The sequence below is a fragment of the Aquarana catesbeiana genome, linkage group LG04 (assembly GCF_042186555.1).
Source record: "Aquarana catesbeiana isolate 2022-GZ linkage group LG04, ASM4218655v1, whole genome shotgun sequence".
NCBI lineage: Eukaryota > Metazoa > Chordata > Amphibia > Anura > Ranidae > Aquarana > Aquarana catesbeiana.
The window spans coordinates 17,274,651-17,296,320 of record NC_133327.1 but is presented as its reverse complement, the minus strand read 5'-3'; the positions used below and the strand labels follow the sequence as shown (position 1 = coordinate 17,296,320).

The following is a 21,670-nucleotide window of genomic DNA, read 5'->3' as shown; positions in this document are numbered from 1 at the left end:
TGTAGGCTACTAAAACTGAAAGGTATAAGGTGCTGAACCAAAACATCTGCAAAGTTAAAAAAAAAAAAGTTGTAGGACCCTAGCCCACTCTAGGAAGAAATAGGCTCAGGGGCTGAACCAGGCAGGAAAAAAATGAATCCAGCACAGGGTTTCTCTAGGTGCTGCAGGCTGATCTCAGCATAGAGCTATGAATAGGTTGGGCAGTGCTGCAAGGCATACTACAGGGCAATTTTGGTGGACACAAAAACACCCATCAAACGTCATCCCCATCTAGGCAAGCAATAAGGAAGTGGGACCAAGCTTCTTATGGAACAGGTACTTGCTACCCAAAAAAAACCCCAACATTTTTCCCAATGCTTTGGGAGGGCCCGGAATATGCAGTCTTCAAAAGGAGTGTGAAGGTCCACTTTTAGACCTCTTTCACGGGAGTTACAGGCAGCTGATCTGTGGTTTTTCCACCCACCGAAAGCCTACTATCAGCCCAAGGGCGCTGTTTGCATACCGTGGCCACAATGCTTTGCTTCAAATTTAACGCCGGCATGTTGAGTTGACAGGTGGCACCATCTATCAAATTTGTCTGTTCAAGTCAATGGGGCCATGCCAGCAGTCATGGCACCTTGGAGCTGTTGAAATGGTTTTAGATTTTTATTTTGTTTTTTAGAACTTTTCGGGTAACACATTTACCAATTAACGGTTTCATGCCCATATTATTTCTTTCTACATTGTCTAGTTGTTATAGTATAACTAAGGGCAAAACTTTTTTTTTCTCCTTATCCAAAAATGTTTTGCCTTTAGTTCTACTAACGAATTGTGTATAGTCTGCTCTACATTTTTGTTTGAACAACTTATGAAACATCTATTCTTTCTACAGCGCCGATGGAGAGTTCGCCATCACCCACATGACCAAAGCGCACCTGTTCCACACAGGGAAGGTTCAGTGGACCCCACCCGCCATCTACAAAAGCTCCTGCAGTATCGACGTGACCTTCTTTCCCTTTGACCAACAGAGTTGCAAGATGAAGTTTGGCTCTTGGACGTATGACAAAGCCAACATTGACTTGGAGAGCATGGAGCGCAACGTGGACCTGAAGGACTACTGGGAGAGCGGCGAGTGGGCGATTGTCAATGCCGTTGGGACGTACAACTCTAAGAAATATGATTGCTGTACGGAAATTTACCCCGATATCACATACTACTTCATCATTCGGAGGTTACCCTTGTTCTACACTATTAATCTAATCATCCCGTGCCTCTTGATATCTTGCCTTACTGTCCTTGTCTTCTACTTACCATCGGATTGTGGTGAGAAGATCACGTTGTGTATCTCAGTGCTGTTATCTTTAACTGTGTTCCTTCTACTGATTACAGAGATCATCCCATCCACGTCGTTGGTTATCCCGTTGATTGGGGAGTACCTTCTGTTCACCATGATCTTTGTCACGCTTTCTATAGTCATCACTGTCTTTGTGTTGAATGTCCATCATCGATCTCCAAGTACTCACAAGATGCCTCTTTGGGTTCGTTCTGTTTTTCTGGAGCACATACCAAGATGGCTTTTCATGAAGAGACCGCCGGCTCCAGTGGGGGAAATTATCAGTCAGTACGACACACCAGAGCTTAAACTCAGTACTTCTAAATATTGGATGGAGACAGATGTGGACGAGAAGTGGGGGGAGCCAGAAGTGGAGTTGCAGCCATGTCACGTCCATCATGTTTCAACCCACAACCATAACCTTCAGTATCGATATGACTATAACCACCCAGTGCCTGGGGGACAATGCCAGACCCCTCGTCAGAACAAAGCGGAGAACACTGAATCAAATTTCTTGCTCTCCCCAAGTATATTAAAAGCTTTAGAGGGTGTTCACTACATAGCGGATCATCTGAGGGCTGAAGATGCTGACTTTTCCGTAAGTATGACATAGCTGAATACAAAATGAAAAATGTGTGGTCAAAATGAAGTCACCTAAAGTGGTTGTAAACCCTTACATATGCCCTGTGAAGTGAGTGGCCTCAGGTGATACACAGAGATGAAACAAATCCTCCACCATATGTTGTACCTATTTATCTACATCTGTCTTTCCCCTACAGCCATTCAAAGTGCACAATTTAAACAGGATCTCTCAGCCCTGAAAAGCAGGGGGTGGAAAGCTGAAGCTACATCAGTGAGGAGAGCTCTGAGAGCTGATTGGAGGGAGGAGACACCCCCCCCCCTTCACACAGCACACAGGAACAGAGCTGAGGTTGTCGATGAGCTGGAGCTCCCTCCCCTGTCACCAATTTTCTCTTGGTGTCAGGCAAACTTTTCAGAAGAGAATCATGCTGATAGCAGAAAAATGGGGCAGCAGACAGAAATGACACTTAGTGCTTTGGATTGAATTAAATTAAACAGGATTGGTCCCAGCACAGAACCCTGAGGGACCCCACTACCCACCCCTGACAATTCTGAGTATTCCCCATTTCTCACCACCCTCTAAACTCGCCCTTGTAGCCAGTTTTCAATCCATGTACTCACCCTATGGTCCATGCCAACGGACCTTATTTTGCACAGTAAACGTTTATGGGTAACTGTGTCAAATGCTTTTACAAAATCCATATACACCACGTCTACAGGACTTCTATTATCTAGATGGTAAGAGGCTCTCAAAATGGACACAGTAGGTGTACAGACCTGGGAACTCAGCAAAGGGATGGTGGTAGTGCCTAATAATGGGCACAGCAGGTGTACAGACCCAGGAACTAAGTAAAAGGATGGTGGGTACCCCACATATTGGGCACAGGAGATGTGTAGATCTGGGAACTCAGCACAGGGATGGTAGTAGCGCTTTCAATTGGTACAGCAGGTATGTAGACCAAGAACTTGGGAGAGGGATTGCAGGAGCCCTTCATAATGGGCACAGCAGGTGTACAGACCCATGTACTTACTCAGCACAGGGATGCTGGGAGCTCCCTGTAAGGTGCACACCCAGAACTCAGAACAAAAATTGAAGAAACTCCTCATGATGGACACAGCAGGTATGAAGACCCAGAAACTCAGTCCAGGAATGGTGGAAGTCCCTCACAATGAGCACTGCAGATGTACAGACGTGGGAACTCAGCACAGGAATGGTGGGAGCCCTTCCCAATGGACACAGCAGGCTTGTAGACTTTGGAACGAGTGCATTGATAGCAGGAGCCCCTTTAAAAAGGGGCATGGCAGGTTTACAAACCCGGGAACTCAGCACAGGTATGGTGAGAACCCCTCTTAATGGGCACAGCAGGTGTGCACACCTGGGAACTCAGCACAGAAATCTCATCAATAGAGCCCCTAATGCCGCGTACACACGAGCGGACTTTACGGCAGACTTGGTGCGGCGGACTTTTCGACGGACTTTCCAACTGACTTTCCGAATGAACGGACTTGCCTACACACGATCAACCAAAGTCCGACGGATTCGTATGTGATGACGTACGACCGGACTAAAACAAGGAAGTTCATAGCCAGTAGCCAATAGCTGCCCTTGCGTCGGTTTTTGTCCGTTGGACTAGCATACAAACGAGCGGACTTTTCGACTGGACTTGAGTCCGTCGGAAAGATTTGAAACGTTTCATTTCTAGGTCCGTCGAACTTTTGGGAAAAAAAAGTCCGCTGGAGCCTACACACGATCGAATTATCCGGCGGACTCCAGTCCGCCGGACCAAGTCTACCGTAAAGTCCGCTCGTGTGTAAGCGGCATAAAAGATAGAAGAGACTGGGTGGATCTTAAAAGATTTCCTAAATTTGCGTAGAGCAGGGAATAATTAGACCCTCTGTCAGTTCTTTATTATCCTGTCTATTTCTCCTGGCCATTGTCACCAGGATGGGAAATCGGATATCATGGTTGTCACTGGAGCAGAAGTTGAGTAGAAATCATTCAATGGAGACGCCTGTTCTGGTGCTGGAATGGTGAGGAGGTAGGAGGCATGGGCTGCCGGAAAGGCGAGCACAACAGCTCTTTTATTGAAGGGAACTTCCATCAAGAATCTTTTTATTGCAGTTGACATGGTCTTCTGATAAGGTCATCAATTACTGAAATATCATTCTTGTTGGTGCTGGATAGAAGATAGTAATATTGTTTTATAATTGAGATTTTTTAAAGTAAAAGAGAAACACAGAGGCTGCTGTTGTGGACTTCCTTCTGTAAATGCTGTTTTCCTGAATGTTATTCTAGCCCTCTGGCTTAATTATTTCTGACTCACTGGCCCAGAATGTGTGGGGAGACCTGGAAATTCAAGTCATTAGTCCTGCAAAAAAAATAAAGAATTCTTAAAAATAAAGTCATTAGTCCTTATTGGCATACCTTACATAGGTACATAGTAGGTGAGGTCGAAAAAAGACACAAGTCCATCAAGTCCAACCTATGTGTATGATTATATGTCAGTATTACATTGTATATCCCTGTATGTTGCGATCGTTCAGATGCTTATGTAATAGTTTCTTGAAACTATCGATGCCCCCCTGCTGAGACCACCGCCTGTGGAAGGGAATTCCACATCCTTGCCGCACTTACAGTAAAGAACCCTCTACATAGTTTAAGGTTAAACCTCTTTTCTTCTAATTTTAATGAGTGGCCACAAGTCTTGTTAAACTCCCTTCCGCGAAAAAGTTTTATCCCTATTGTGGGGTCACCAGTACAGTATTTGTATATTGAAATCATATCCCCTCTCAAGCGTCTCTTCTCCAGAGAGAATAAGTTCAGTGCTCGTAACCTTTCCTCATAACCAATATCCTCCAGACCCTTTAATAGCTTTGTTGCCCTTCTTTGTACTTGTTCCATTTCCAGTACATCCTTCCTGAGGACTGGTGCCCAGAACTGGACAGCATACTCTTGGTGCGGCCGGACCAGAGTCTTGTCTTGCCATGTAGTTGCCCACCCCATTAATTTGTTCAGATCTTTTTGCAAGGTTTCCACATCCTGCGGAGAAGTTATTGCCCTGCTTAGCTTAGTATCGTCCGCAAATACAGAGATTGAACTGTTTATCCCATCCTCCAGGTCGTTTATGAATAAATTAAACAGGATTGCTCCCAGCACAGAACCCTGGGGGACCCCACTACCCACCCCTGACCATTGCGAGTACTCCCCATTTCTCACTACCCTCTCAACTCGCCCTTGTAGCCAGTTTTCAATCCATGTACCCACCCTATGGTCCATGCCAACGGTAAACGTTTATAGGTAACTGTGTCAGATGCTTTTGCAAAATCCATATACACCACGTCTACGGGCCTTCCTTTATCTAGATGGCAACTCACCTCCTCATAGAAGGTTAATAGATTGGTTTGGCAAGAACGATTCTTCATGAATCCATGCTGATTACTGCTAATGATACCGTTCTCATTACTAAAATCTTGTATATAGTCCCGTATTATCCCCTCCAAGAGATTACATACTATTAACTACTAACTGGTCTGTAATTCCCAGGGATGTATTTGGGCCCTGAAATGCTCCAGGTCAGCGACTCAAAGTGAAACAGTTAACATGACAGTCGGGAAACCAGCATTTCCAGAAAGAAAGGTTAGCAATGGAAGCCACCATGTTTCTTTCATGGCAGGTTACCTTTAAAGGTCCGTTGTGAAATTCCAAACCAAGAACAAGTATTTTCTTATACAGTATCAGTCAGCAGATACACCCCCCCCCCCCATCCCTCATCTTTGCCGCACTGTAATTTGTCTCCCTGGGTCGTCAGTGGGTACACACAGCTGTCCCAGGTACATCTGTCAGATTGCTTGCTGCTCCCAGCCTAATCATTGCACCCAGAGAAATTTCTGCATAATTGCCAGAAACATCATGCCGCCATCTAATGCAGAACATGAACTTGCAAACCCTAAATTGCGGTGCTGAGGACTTAACCCTTGTGCTGCCAGCCCAGCCCTGTTCACAAGCAAAAACCAAGTTCCAGGCAAACAGCATAATGCACAGATGAAATATATTTGCTGTTTCACCTGCCAAAGGAATTGTATTTCTGTCTATCCAGTCTTGACCTCTACTCAGCTTTTCCACACAGCCCTGCCACAAGGTAGAGGGCCTGATCTTTCTCTGCTGCAATCTCCTTTTTAATCCCCCCCCCCCCCCCCCCGTTCGATAAGAAGACCTGGTTAACAACTGCCGTTCCATTTCATCCTTAAAAGTTTTCAGTAGGGTTAAGGTCAGGTACTGATTAGTGGTGTCACTGGGGTTGGTATTACCTGATGCAGTATAACATGGTGTCACAGGCCCCACCCACACCCATTCGGGCTCTCTAATTTCTTGCCTGCCACATTGCCCTGCCGGATGTGGGGCAGGCTAGTTTTGGGCCTGTTTGGGGTGCACACAGTGACCAGGACTGTAAATGAAGTGGTCGGTGACGGTACGCCGATCCATGTGCTGTCACGGATGAGTGTGACACCATCATGACCGGTTATCACTTCCTACTTGATGGTGTCATCCCTCTGGCAGGTGTCACCTGGGTGCGGTCCGCGCCCCCCGTACCCTCATAGCGATGCCACTGGTGCTGATGATGGATAAAAAAACCTGGGTTACAAAATAATTTTTTTAATTCACCACAATGATGTGCAGTAGGGTTGAAGTCGGGTACTGATGTTGGATGAGAAGATCTGGCTCACAACTGGTGTTCCAATTCACCCTAATGGTGTTCAGTAGGTTGAGATCAAGGCTGCCAGTTGAGTTCCTCCACATCGAAGCCATCAAACCATGTCTTTATGGAGCTTGCTTTCTCCACATGAGAAGACCTGGTTTACAACTGGCATTCCAATTCATCCTAAAGGTGTTCAGTAAGGTTGAGATCAAGGCTGCCAGTTGAGTTCCTCCACATCAAAGCCATCAAACCATGTCTTTATGGAGCTTACTTTCTCCACAGGGGCACAGACTCATGCTGGAACAGAAAAGGGTCTTCACCAAACTGTTACCACAAGTTTGGAAGAGCACAATTGTCTATATGTACGCTGTGGAACACCTGACTTGAATTATTTGGAGGGGTATCCACATACCTTTGGCCATATAGTAGGTGTGATGGTCAAGTGTGCACAAACTTTTGGTCATATGGTGTATTTATTATGGCAACATCTGTTTTGTCACTACATCACCCATTATAATCTACAATATGTGGCCCAATACCTATTATATACTTTCATATGACGCCACATATACTTGCAACAACTTTGGTGGTGCCTCTGAAAGTGAGGATTAGGAATTACTTTTGGATTCAGTCAAACTTTTGAATTCCAGGTGAATTTGCGGCCATCAACATTTGATGCTGACCCACAATGCTCTGCTCCGCCTGATTAGAACCTCATGACAACCATTAAAGTGTAGGATCTGGATAAGTCACTTCCTCGTTTTAAGAGGGTAGGTGATTTAGTAAACTGTGCTTGAGTTATGTTGATTACAGAGGGGAGGTAAACTCTACACTTTAGCTAGCTAGGTACCTTATTTTAGATTTGGACAGATCAGAGGGCACAGTAGGGTGTATTTATAAAAAGCTTAGAGCTGTACCCCTTAGCATTGGGAAGGTAAATATTGGCCAGGGACACCACAAATTGATGGCCAACAGGTCTAAAAGCGGAGACACAAGCCACAGGAAACTTAGATCTTCTGCCCTTAAGTTTGGAAGGATAAAAAATGGCCAGTGGCATTACAGCATGATGGCAACCCCAACAGGAAAATGCAAATTGCACAGGCAGATGTCTTTCTAAAACAAAATTAAAGCTACAGCCCTAGCCTAGCCAGTGGCACAACAGATTGTTTGTTTGCAATGCCAACAGACCTAAAAGCAGAGAGATTTGCCACATGGATATGTCTTTCTAAATGTATTAGAGCTTTAGCCCTTTAGGCTTCTTACTTATGGGAGAGAAAAGTTTACTTGTGATATCTCAATTTGAAGGCAAGGTTTTTAAAAATATGTGGCTCTTATATATGTGACATTAAAAATTGACCAGTGGCACCACAGTTGGTGACGATGTCAATTTTGGTGGCAATGCCAACAGTCTTAAGAGTGGAAACACAAGCCAAAGGGTTGTTTCTTTCCTAAAAAATAAATAAATAAATAAATAAATAGACCTGCAGCCCCTACTAGGTATGAAAGAATGTAAACTGGCCAGAGGAACCTCTTTGTTGGCAGTGCAAACAGGTCCAAGAGCAGCCATGCAATTCATAAGGAGGTGAATCCCAAAAAATTAGAACTTCAGCCCTTTCTAAATTATATGGGATTTTCTTCGGGCTTATAGAAGGATGAAAGGAGGAGGGGTGCCAGCATGTTGCTATGTTACAGTAGCTCTGAGGAGCACCAATTAAAGTATCCTTACATAGGGCTACAACTTGTGAAACTGTTATGGGCAGTAGAAGGATCCCCACCATTATTAGGAAATGCCGTCACTGAAGCTGCCCCTCAAACCTTAGTTTTTGTACTTTCTATGTCACATTTAAAGCCGAATGAAAAGAACCCCCAAACCATTTTTTTTTTTGACATTGACAAATGTCCCCCACCGGTGTTGTGTTCCTAGCTTCCTTCTGCCACTTGGGTGACATCATGTTGCCTAGCAGTCCTCCAGAGGGCCCTACATGACCATTAACATTAATTTACACCCTATGGTCTTTATTGCAGTTGGATTCAAACTTCAGATTTGGTGAATTATTTTATGAATTCACTGAATTTGGAATAAAATACCTTTGACTAATTTTGAAGATGTTTTGTAGCTTATCAAATAATTTTTTGAGTTCCTAGAGTATCAAGAAGATACCACAACATTTATATCCACACCGTAAGCTACCTTAATCCTGTCACCATGGAATGCAGGGATTTTGATTTTCCAATAAAAGAATGGGATGTGCGAAAGCTGAGGAACCTCTCTGTTGTAGTTGAGTAATTCCACTGTTGATATCAGGAAATCTGCATAGGTGTTAATGTCTGGAATTTCATGGGTAAAGGTGCAGATTGTTGTCTTGTCAAATGGTGTTGAAGACCCCAACCTGTTCAGGGATAGTTGATGAATTTTGACATAGATGGCCTCTTTCATGCATATGGCAAACCAGTTGCCCCCTTTGTCCTAAATGTGCACCCCACTGTCCTCCAAAGATTGTCCCTTCTCCTTAAGGTGTAGGAAGACTGCTAAATCATGACCTGTAGAATTTGCCCATATATGTTGGGTCCTTTGTTTGTTGAGAGGTTGTTTTGTCTACCCAATCTGCAGGTCTTTTGATTTCTCAGTCCACTGCACTGCATATACAAAGTTACTCTGCTTGTGTTTGGGTGTTGGGTCTGTAGGATTTACAAGCTTCTGCCTCAGTGCATTGACGGGTATCTTCTTGATACTCTAGGACAACCTTTTTCAATGAAGGTGGTGTGGCCCCCTTGGGTGCCTTCTGAATTCTTCAAGGGTGCCTTGGCAAAATGCCTATAAATTGCCACAAATTGCTAACAAGCCAGCTAATGGATCAAGTTTGCCTTTTTGTTACACAAATCCCCAGTTTTTTATTGTGCAGCATGGGCGCCGTTTGGGCCAGGCACTGCCCATATCAACCGATGATGTCATTGGTTGATATGGAGGACGTCAGGCATCTATACCGCATCCTTGATTGCCTCTCCCCTATGCCCCACTGTCAGCACTGAGGTCTCGTTAGCTGAGTGAGGGAGAGAATCTTAGGGAGAAGAGAAAAACTAGAATACAAGTTGGTACCAATGTGCCAAAGGTAGGGGAATGAATCACCTTTACACAGGGTGGCCCTGTGTATGGATGCTGCTGCGATGTGTAAAACTATTAGTTTAGTTTTTTTACCTTTTTATAATGGTGTGCCTGGAGTTCATTTTAAAGGGTGTCTTGACTAAAAAAAAGGTAAAAAAGCGCTGCTCTAGGACTACCAATTTTAACTAGTGTTCCTTCAGAGGTTGCTAGAGGTTCATTTAGCTGTGGCTGATTGACCACTCATTTAATTTCTTTATAGTTCCAGGTCCAATGCTACAAAGCTAGCAGCATGCCATTAATGATCTTTTTAGCCTTGTGCAAAGGTGGCATCCTACCCACCAATGTAAGAAGCATTCTTCCCACTGACCACCAATGTAAGAAGCATTCTTCCCACTGACCACCAATGTAAGGAGCATTCTTCCCACTGGTCACCAATGTAAGGGACATTCTTCCCACTGATCACCAATGTAAGGGACATTCTTCCCACTGACCACCAATGTAAGGGACATTCTACCCACTGATCACCAATGTAAGGAACATTCTTCCCACTGACCACCAATGTAAGGAGCAAGGAGCGTTCTTCTCACTGATCACCAATGTACTGTAAGGGACATTCTTCCCACCAACCACCAATGTAAGCGACATTCTTCTTATTGACTACCAATATAATGGGGCATTCTTCACACTGACCATCAATGTACTATAAGGGACATTCTTCCCACCGACCACTAATCTAAGGTACATTCTTCCCACTGACCACCAATATAAGGGACATTCTTTACAATGACCACCAATGTAAGGAGCATTCTTCCTACTGACCACCAATGTAAGGACAATTCCTTCCACTGACCACCAATGTAAGAGACATTCTTCCCACTGATCTCCAATGTAAGGAACATTCTTCCCACTGACCACCAATATAAGGGACATTCTTTACAATGACCACCAATGTAAGGAGCATTGTTCCCGCTGATCACCAACATAAGGCACATTCTACCCATTGACCACCAATGTAAAGAGCATTCTTCCCACTGATCACCAATGTAAGGGGCATTCTTCCCACTGATCACCAATGTAAGGACAATTCCTCCCACTGACCACCACTGTAAAAAAACATTTTTTTCCACTGACTACTAACGGAAAGGTCATTCTTCTTATTGACTACCAATATAAGGGAAATTCTTCCCTCTGACCACCAATGTAAGGGGCATTCTTCTCACTGATCACCAATGTAAGGACAATTCCTCCCACTGACCACCAATGTAAGGAACATTCTTCCCACTGATCACCAATGTAAGAAGCATTCTTCCCACTGATCACCAATGTAAGGAGCATTCTTTCCACTGACCACCAATGTAAAAAACATTTTTTTACACTGACTACTGACATAAGGGTCATTCTTCTTCTTGACTACCAATATAAGGGAAATTCTTCCCACTGACCACTAATGTAAGAGGAATTCTTCCCACTGATCACCAATGTAAGGGACAATTTTCCCACTAAACACTGATGATTCAAAATTAGCAAGGGTTCCCCGATACCTTGAAATTATTTTAACAGCTTCTCTAGGGTAAAAAGGCTTAGCCTGGTTGCTCTGGGAGCTGAAGAAGTGGCTTGGTAAGCTATGAAATGTCTTCAACATTACAGAACTAGTCCAGATGAAAGTGGCCAACTACTACTAGATATACCATGACCTGAATAAACGAGGCCCCTCATAGACATAGTGAGGCTATCCTGTCGCCACTTGCAGTGAAATGAGCCACCAAAATTCTTGCATGCTCATGCAGCTGGGATGCCAAGATCTAAAGTCTGGTGACTCAGGGGTTTCTTACACATGCTTCTACAATAAATTAAATCTTTTCTTTCCCTGAGCCGCCTGCCACTCTCAGGCATTGACACCTCACCCAGGGATAGAAATGGTCCTGGGTTTGGAGGGTCTCCAGAATCAGTTGGCCTGTGACAAATGCTTATATCGCCTATATGGTTAAAGTGGTAGGGACGAGTCCTATAGAAAAAAAAACATAAAGTCCAAATTAGGTTAAAGATGCTGAGAATTCTAAGAAACCTCAGATATACTCTGCTGGTAGGAATACAGGTCTACATTATTCTATACCAGCTCACGGAGATGCTCATGGAGCAGACCAGTCTTTTGGGTGAGATTTAGAAGCAATGAATAAGCACATATTCAATTGAGGGTAAGTGCACATGAATCATTCCCCGCCACAGAATATGTGACTCAAGGCCAAGTTTTCAATGAAATCCTCTTTAAAGCAGCTTTTATACTGATGAAAAGAGTACAATAAAATCAATTGTTCGCCTTGCTGCTGGAATGAATGCATTTCCCGCCTTTGGTGTTCAGTGTTCTACATTGCCTAGAAGCACCTGGTACATGTTTAAGTTTAAAGAAAGTTTTGGATTTATGTGAACAGGTAAACACGGTATGCAGATGAAGTCAACACTTACCGGCAGCATATCCTATAAAGCACACTGGAGGTCATCACCACCTCTCACCTTCCTCCTGGGTGTGCTTGGTTGCTTGGGGTGGCCTATCTCACTGTGTACCTTCCCATGGGGCAAATTCCCTTATGGTGATAAGTAGGTAGAAATTCTTACAATTATGCCTGTACTGATGTACTGGGGCCACTTTAGCCAAATTGGGTCCTTATATTCTGCTGTAGTGTTAAACAGGGGAGGGGTAACCCTTAAAACTGAAGTGTAATCCTCTTATGGTTTATCCTCCTCTGGGGCTTGGGTATCCTGGGGAATGGTGGGAGGGGGGGTGTAATGGACAGGGCTGTCCATGGCAAAAGCTCTACGTCTTTACCAATTAGGTTGGCTATCCACTGGAGCATTGTTTTCCAAAAAAGGTTAGCAATATGGCAACTTCACCTTTGTTCATGATGACCACAGAAACAATCTAGACTAGGGGTCTCCAAACTGTGGCCCATTACAAGATTTTATCTGGCCCATAGTTAGGGTCTGTGGCTTATCTTCAATGTACATACAGCATAAGGATAGCATAAATCAGGGAAATACTACTGTATGGCCACTAGAGGGAGCTAACAATCATACTAAATAAGTATTTATATCAACAGCCCTATCTAGTGGCCATAATGTGGTAGTTTCCCGATTCAAGCTATTCCTATGAATGAAAAACAGCTGACCTAGAAAAATAGCCTAGTAACATTCCATTTTGCTGGCATTTTTATAAATACACGCCAAGGTGTCTTAATTAGACATATCTAAATGTTTCCTTTCTTGGAACAAGCATGAGAACCTAACTAGCTACATGACCATTCCAGGTCAGCGACTTGTACTAAGTAGTCAGACCAAGATGACAAGCTTCAGAACCTTCACCTTCAAAATTAATACATTTATAGAAGTGCCCGAAATGATGCTGTGACATGTTCCCTTTTCAGCTTATACAATTTTTTTAATCGAATCTATTTTTTAAAAGAATCTATCTCTTTTTTTTCCTAGGTGAAAGAAGACTGGAAGTACGTGGCGATGGTCATAGACCGGATATTCCTGTGGATGTTCATCATCGTCTGTTTGTTAGGAACAGTGGGATTATTTCTGCCCCCCTTCTTGGCTGGGATGATCTAGGATTTTATCACAATTGCTCGGCCCATCTTCATTTCCTGCCTCTAGCAAGAGCTGATGTCGGGGAGGACAATGCAGCTCGCATCTCAGGCTCCTCGGACTCAGCGGCTTTGAAAAGCATGCACCACTGACTCCGCCCCCGAGGAACAATGGGATGGTTAGCCCCAAAGGCAATTTTGCTCATGAATAAAAAAAATGAATGAGATTAGTTAATCTGGTTCCTCCATTTTTCTAATTGCTTTGTGAGGTTTTAGCCGTAATGGAAAAAAATTAGCTTATCTGGGAATTGAGGGAAGAATTGTGGGGCTGATGTGCCTTGGCTTTAACTACAACATTACTGTCAGTGTGAGATCTGTTAGCCAGAATGTTTGGGTCCTGACGGTTTTAGAGCAAGGAATCTTTTTGCAACTTAGTAAAGAATATTAAACTTAATATCTGGCCTCAAAATGTCTTTGGCAGTGTTGACTGATGGAGTGAATATGAATGTTTAATAGTCCTGTCTGTGCTCATCATATCGGTAGTGAACTGGTTCAGGGATTTATTATCTCCAATCATCTGGATGTGGAAATATTCCAAGATGGAACCGATACCTGTCCATGACCATAATGAGCAACAACATTTACAAACATTATTTTATCTGAAATGTGATCTACAGTAGAATTATTCATACTTCGCCACAGTCTCAGCTTCAGCAGAATCTTCCTGCATTGCAAACCCCAAAAGTGAGAAAAATACTAATAAGACTAGTGGTACACAAGTCTCCCTAGTGGTACAAAACTCCCCCTAGTAGTACACAGCTCCCCCTAGTGGTACACAACTCTCCCTAGTGGTAAACAGCTCCATCTATTGGTATACAACTCCTACCACTGGTACACAGCTCCCCCTAGTGGTACAAAACTCCCCCTAGTGGTACACAACTCCCCCTAGTGGTAAACAACTCTGCCTAGTGGTACACAACTCTGCCTAGTGGTACACAACTCTCCCTAGTGGTACACAACTCTCCCTAGTGGTATACAACTCTCCCTAGTGGTAAACAACTCTCACTATTGGTATTCAACTCCTCCAAGTGGTACACAACTCCCCCTAAAGGTTCACAACTCCCTCTAGTGATGTGCAACTCTCTCTAGCTGCACATACTGTAACGCCCTCTAGGTATATCTAGGTTATATTTTTTCTTGTGTGTGAATGAGTAGGGGTACTATGTACCTCTACTCATTCACATAGGGGGAAGCAGTATCTTGGGGGATCCCTTATTTTAAAGGGGATTTCCAGATTCTGATAAGCCCTCGACTCACAGACCCCCCCCCCCCCAACCACTGGACCAGGGTTGTGGGGAAGAGGCCCTTGTAATCAGCAGGCGCAGGGCATCCCCCGCCCCCCCCCTTCCCACCATCGCCATGTTAAGGCATGTGGCCTATTATGGTTTAGGAGGGAAGGGGAGTTCATTTTCACCCCCTCCCCTTCATTGCCAGACAGGCTGTATGCCAGGATTAAGGGTTTGGCATAGATGTTTAGGGGAACCACACACACATGTATTTTGTTTGCATGGGGTACCTCTAAATCCATACTAGACTAAAAGAGTATGCAATTTGGGGGGGAGAGACTCAAACATGTTGGTCATTTTTGCCCCAGGATGTGCTACAGTAAAAGTGACATTTATTTAGTTAAAATTGCCAGCAAATTACATTTAATTTCCAGCTTCTAAAGAAGCCAGCAGGAAAATTTCATTTGCAGGCAATTTAAATTTTATTTTTTTTAGTAAATATTTTATCTAAATATTTTTAGATAGTTAAAATTGCCAGAAAATGACATTTCATGTCCAGCTTATAAAGAAGTCAGCAGGAAAATGTAATTTGCAGGCAATTTAATTTTTTTTTTTTTTTTTAGTAAATATTTTAACTAAATATTTTTATTTAGTTAAAATGGCCAGAAAGTGACATTTTATTTCCAGCTTCTAAAGAAGTCAGCAGGAAAATGTCATTTGCAGGCAATTTAAAATATATATATTTTTTAGTAAATATTTTAACTAAATATTTTTGTTTAGTTAAAATTGCCAGAAAGTGACATTTCATTTCAAGCTTCTAAAGAAGCCAGCAGGAAAATGTCATTTGCAGGCAATTTAAAATATTTTTTGTAGTAAATATGTAAACTAAATCTTTTTTGATTTAGTTAAAATTGCCAGAAAATGACATTTAATATCGAGCTTCTAAAGAAGCCAGCAGGAAAATGTCATTTGCAGGCAATTTAAAATATTTTTTTAGTAAATACTTTAAATATTTTGTTTATTTAGTTAAAATTGCCAGAAAATGGCATTTCATTGCCAGCCTCTAAAGAACCCAGCAGGAAAATATAATTTGCAGGCAATATATAAAATATTTTTTCCTTTGTAAATGTCAGTGCTGCCGTCAGTACATCACAGAAATGTGTTTCATCACAGGCAGGATCAGGGCGCGCTACAGGCATGTTATTTAAAGGAATTGGGCATGCTTGGCTTTAAGCTCCTCACTGAATGGAATTAATATATATATATATATATATATATATATATATATATATATATATATATGTGTGTGTGTATATATATATATATATATATATATATATATATGTATATATATATATGTATATATATATATATGTGTGTATATATATATATATGTGTGTATATATATATATATGTGTATATATATATATATATATATATACACATTGCTGCTAGTCTCCTAGTGCAATGCCCACCCCACCCCAATATGCTATTTTTGACACCCCCATTCCTATTAGCCAGAAAATGTGTATTTTTTTATTTGACTACTGTTGTTTTCTATGGGGTTTGGGTTCAATACACAAATGCCTTTAGAACAATGACGTTCAGTAAACATTGTATCTTGGTGTATGGATAGATCTTATGGATCATAATGAGCAGCGATAGGAAGGGATACAAATATAACAGAGTTCTATTTCTTTAAAAAAAAACACATTCCTGTGCTAACCACAATTTAACAAAGGAAGTTTCTTCAGCACATCTTAAATGTTGTTTGCTTTTTTTTACCTCCAGTTTGATGAAGAATTTTTGGAATCCATTGCATTCGCATTAGACAGTTGCTTTTGCATGCCCAAGGTTTTTCTGTTTTATGCTGTACAGAGGACAATGCACAGTATACATATGTATGTATGTATGTATGTATATGTATATATATATATATATATATATATATATATATATATATATATATATATATATATATATATATATATATAATATTTTTTTTTTTATCAGAGTAAACACTGCCATCTAGTGGTCATTTTTCCTTTCTCTACAACCTGGATAGGAATATTGAAGATGTACAGTACAGTGTATATTGTAATCAGTATGCAGGTCTAACATTCTCAACCAGCATCAGAATCTCTGATTTATTTCCAGCCTTTAATCAGAAAGAACTTGCCTACCTCCCTAGTCCACTCAAGTCTCTGGCAGATGCTACAGGTATAGGGGTCATGTTCTTTTTTTCTTTTTTTTTTTTTTGAAAAGCAAATTCTTGCGAAGGGTATTATAATTAGGCTGATGTCAGATAATAAATACAGTCCAATGACTGTCAGGATGCCTCATCTCTGATAATTGTTACAAAAAAATGAATGTTTAGGGCACCAAAACACAAATGTTAAAAATATTTTTTACTCTTTTATTTAAACATGAATAAAAGAAATTCTCATTGAGGCTGATAAATCTATATGGCCATGGTTGACCCAATATTTTCTAACACATCAAAACCACCACACATACGTATGTTCCATAATAACTGTTAAAATGGCCAAGTTTTGAAGTGTGTTCAATTTTGACACATTTGGATTTTTAAAAATCTTCATTTTGGCCACTAGGGAAGAGAGAAAAGACAGCAGGAAGAGAGGCAGGAAGGGAGGAAGGAAGGAAGGGGAAGGGACGGGAAGAAAGAAGGGAGAGAGGAACAAAGGAAGGGAGGGAGATGGGAAAGGGATGGGTGGAGGAAGAAAGGAAAGAAGAGAAAAGGAAAGAAGATAGGAAAGGGGAGAGAAGGAAGGAAGATGGGGAGAAAGGAAGGGAGAGAAGCAGGAAGGGAGTAAGAAAGGCAGGAATGAAAAGAGGGAGGGAGGGAAAAAAAGAGGAAGAAAGGAAATTAGGGAAAATTAAAAAAGGAAGGAAAGGAGGGAGAAAAAAAGATAGGGAGGAGGGAAGGATGTTAGGATAAGAAAAAGGGAGGAGGAAGGAAGAAGAAAGGAAGGAAGGAAGAGGGAAAAGAAAGGAGAGAGAAAGAAAGGAAGGAAGGGAGATGGGAAAGGGAAAGATGGTGGAATAGAGGAAGAAAGGAAAGAAGGGAAAAGGAAGAAGATAGGAAGGGGGGGGGGAGTGAAGGAAGATAGGGAGAAACAAAGGGAGAGAGGCAGGAAGGGAGTAAGAGAGGCAGGAAGGAAAATAGGGAGGGTGGGAAGAAAAGAGGAAGAAAGGAAATGAGAGAGAAAAAAAAAGGGAGGAAGGAAGGAAGGGAAGGGAAGAAAGAAGGGAGAGAGAAACAAAGGAAGGGAGGGAGATGTGAAAGGGAAGGGTGGAGGAAGAAAAGAAAGAAGGGAAAAGGAAAGAAGATAGGAAGGGGGGAGAGAAGGAAGGAAGATGGGGAGAAAGGAAGGGAGAGAAACAGGAAGGGAGTAAAAAAGGCAGGAACGAAAAGAGGGAGGGGAAAAAAAGAGGAAGAAAGGAAATGAGGGAGAATTAAAAAAGGAAGGAAGGGAGGGAGAAGAAAAGATAGGGAGGAGGGAAGGACGTTAGGATAGGAAACAGGAAGGAAGGAGAAAGGAAGGAAGGAAGAGGGGAAAGAAAGGAGAGAGGAAGGAAGGATGAATGGAAAAGAGGGAAAATGAAAGAAAGGAGGAATGAAGAGAGAGAGAGGCAGAAAAGGAGGGGGTAGGAAGGGAAGGAGGAAGGGAAGGGAGAGAGGAAGGAAGGAAGGAAGGAAGGAAGGAAGTAGGAGGAGAGAGAAGATGGGAGAGAGGAAGAAAGGAAGGGGGGAGAGAGGAAGGATGGGAGAGAGGGAAAGGAGGGAAAATGGTAGAAAAAACACAAGGAGAGGAGGCGCCTCTAAGTGCAGTATTTAAAACCAGATTTAATAAAAAACTCTGTGCAGAACACTCACATTTAGTAGAATAACATAAAGCATGTAATGTAGTTAAAATCCAGGGAGAGGGGGGTCCGTCAGATCCATCACAACAACGCTGGGTCCTGCTATGCGTACGGCTGTGCTTGAACACCGCTGAAGCCGGCCGCGGTGACGAAATTCCAAAGCGAGGCCTGGGACGCTGATGGAAGGCAGGCGCGGAGCTGTGACGTCACTGGAATGCGATGCGTTTCATGAGCGTACGGGCTATGATGTCACGGTAGCCGCGCTCCTTCATCAAAGCTCAAAGAGCTCAAAGAGCTTTGATGAAGGAGCGCGGCTACTGTGACATCGTAGCCCGTACGCTCATGAAACGCGTCGCATTCCAGTGACGTCACAGCTCCGCGCCTGCCTTCCATCAGCGTCCCAGGCCTCGCTTTGGAATTTCGTCACCGCGGCCGGCTTCAGCGGTGTTCAAGCACAGCCGTACGCATAGCAGGACCCAGCGTTGTTGTGATGGATCTGACGGACCCCCCTCTCCCTGGATTTTAACTACATTACATGCTTTATGTTATTCTACTAAATGTGAGTGTTCTGCACAGAGTTTTTTATTAAATCTGGTTTTAAATACTGCACTTAGAGGCGCCTCCTCTCCTTGTGTTTTTTCTGCAGTGTGTTTTTTCTGCAGATTTTTGGGGCTTAGGTTCAGCTCTTCCAGGAAGGCAGCCATCTGTGTGGACTTTGAATTTTTTATTGAGTCTGTTTGCCCACATAGACTTCTTATGGACTTTATTAGTCATAATTACCTCTTGCCATCTACATAATGGGAACATAGGAATGCCCAGCCTTTTTGCGCCTTTACTTGCTTACAGGGAAAATGGTAGGAAGGGAGGGTGTAAAAAAGAAAGGACGGAAGGATGGAAGGGGGGGAGGAGGAGAGGAATAAAGAAAAGGAGAGAAAATGGAATTAGGGAAGGGGGGGGAAGGGAAGAAGAGAGGAAGGAAGGAAGAAAGAAAGGAAGGAAGGAAGGAAGGAAGGAAGGAAGGAAGGAAGGAAGGCAGGCAGGCTAGAAGAGATGGAGGGAGTGGGTCGGGAAAGAATAGAAGTAGAAAATAAGGAGGAGGGGAGGGAAGGAGGAAAACACGAGGAACAAAGGATGGAAAAGTACAATGGAATGACAAAAGAAAAAGAGAAATAAAGAAGGAAGCAAAGAATGTTGGAAGAAGAAGAGAAAGAAAGGAAGGAGCGGGAGATGGAAGGAAGTTAAAAAAAGAGAAAGAAAAGAAGGGGGGGGACAAAGAAATGTTAAAAAAGTTGGATAAAATGAAGTAAGGAGAAGAAAAAGGAAGGTACAAGAAGAGAGTAAGATGAGAGGAATAAACTTCCTTTCCTCTCTTATTAATTTTAGCAGTGGGAATTTGAATGCTCAATTATAAATCCATTTTAGTTTGGCAATCATGTGTGCGTTCTCCAGTGACTCCTTGTCCCCATAATTGTCATTCTATGTGACAGTAAACAGCAGAGCCTGGCTGTGTTACCAGGTATAGAGAGGTGACTCCTTTCATTAAAGGAACATTTGGCTCCCACATCTCTCCATCTGATTTGGTTCCAGGTCCCTGAGCAGCAGAACAAAAGCATGCTTTGCAGAACCGCCATTATTGGGCCAGATGAACATCGGAACAGCCACTGTGTCCTAACACAATTCACTGGCAGCAAACAACGTACAACAGGATACAAAGGCGAGCACCAGGCAAACAGCTGAATACACTGTTATAATACATACAGGGAAGATATGTTACCTGCCAGAGGATTTGTATTCCTGTTCATCCAATCCTTAGATTTACATAACTTTGCCACACAACACAGCCTGATGTTGACCTAACTTTTTTGCCAATGAGGCTAAGCAATACAGTTAGGTCACCTTCCCACTCCCAGCCTGTGATTGGACATTGATGGAGCAGTAACAGACAGATGAGGTCCTCTTTTTGCACTCACCTCTCAGCATGCTCCTTGATGCTAAAACTAGTTCTCTGTAAATATAAATGTAACAGCTTCCTTCCATATTAAATGGTTATCATTGTTTACCTGCCTAAAATTCAGTTTAAAAAATTGCCCACTCAAGCATTTGACACAGTTCCCCATAAACGTTTACTGTACAAAGTAAGGTCCGTTGGCATGGACCATAGGGTGAGTACATGGATTGAAAACTGGCTACAAGGGCGAGTTCAGAGGGTGGTGATAAATGGGGAGTACTCAGAATGGTCAGGGGTGGGTAGTGGGGTCCCCCAGTGTTCTGTGCTGGGACCAATCCTATTTATTTTGTTCATAAACGACCTGGAGGATGGGATAAACAGTTCAATCTCTGTATTTGCGGACGATACCAAGCTAAGCAGGGCAATAACTTTACAGCAGGATGTGGAAACCTTGAAAAAAGATCTGAACAAATTAATGGGGTGGGCAACTACATGGCAACTGAGGTTTAGTGTAGAAAAATTTTAAATAATGCATTTGGGTGGCAAAAATATGAATGCAATCTATACACTGGGGGGAGAACCTCTAGGGGAATCTAGGATGGAAAAGGACCTGGGGGTCCTAGTAGATGATAGGCTCAGCAATGGCATGCAATGCCAAGCTGCTGCTAACAAAGCAAACAGAATATTGGCATGCATTAAAAAAGGGATTCATTCCAGAGATAAAACGATAATTCTCCCGCTCTACAAGACTCTGGTCTGGTCGCACATAGAGTATGCTGTCCAGTTCTGGGCACCAGTCCTCAGGAAGGATGTACTGGAAATGGAGTGAGTACAAAGAAGGGAAACAAAGCTAATAAAGGGTCTGGAGGAGATTAGTTATGAGGAAAGGTTGCGAGCACTGAACTTATTCTCTCTGGAGAAGAGACGCTTGAGAGGGGATATGATTTCAATTTATAAATACCGAACTGGTGACCCCACAATAGGGATAAAACTTTTTCGCAGAAGGGAGTTTAACAAGACACGTGGCCACTCATTAAAATTAGAAGAAAAGAGGTTTAACCTTAAACTACGTAGAGGGTTCTTTACTGTAAGAGCGGCAAGGATGTGGAATTCCCTTCCACAGGCAGTGGGCTCAGAGGGGAGCATTGATAGTTTCAAAAAACTATTAGATAAGCACCTGAACGACCGCAACATACAGGGATATACAATGTAATACTGACATATAATCACACACATAGGTTGGACTTGATGGACTTGTGTCTTTTTTCAACCTCAC

At 42.7% G+C, this 21,670-nt stretch overlaps 1 protein-coding gene across 1 annotated transcript in view; it reads left to right on the top strand.

Annotated features, from left to right (window-relative positions):
- CHRNA2 (cholinergic receptor nicotinic alpha 2 subunit) overlaps positions 1 to 13,734 on the top strand; it is a 127,059-nt gene extending 113,325 nt beyond the window's left edge. Inside the window, exons 6-7 of the mRNA XM_073624882.1 lie at positions 872 to 1,910; positions 13,175 to 13,734. Coding sequence (XP_073480983.1) covers positions 872 to 1,910; positions 13,175 to 13,300 — 1,165 coding nt within the window. The 3' untranslated portion in view covers positions 13,301 to 13,734. The remainder of the gene's footprint in view (positions 1 to 871; positions 1,911 to 13,174) is intronic.
- The last annotated feature ends 7,936 nt before the right edge of the window (positions 13,735 to 21,670 follow it).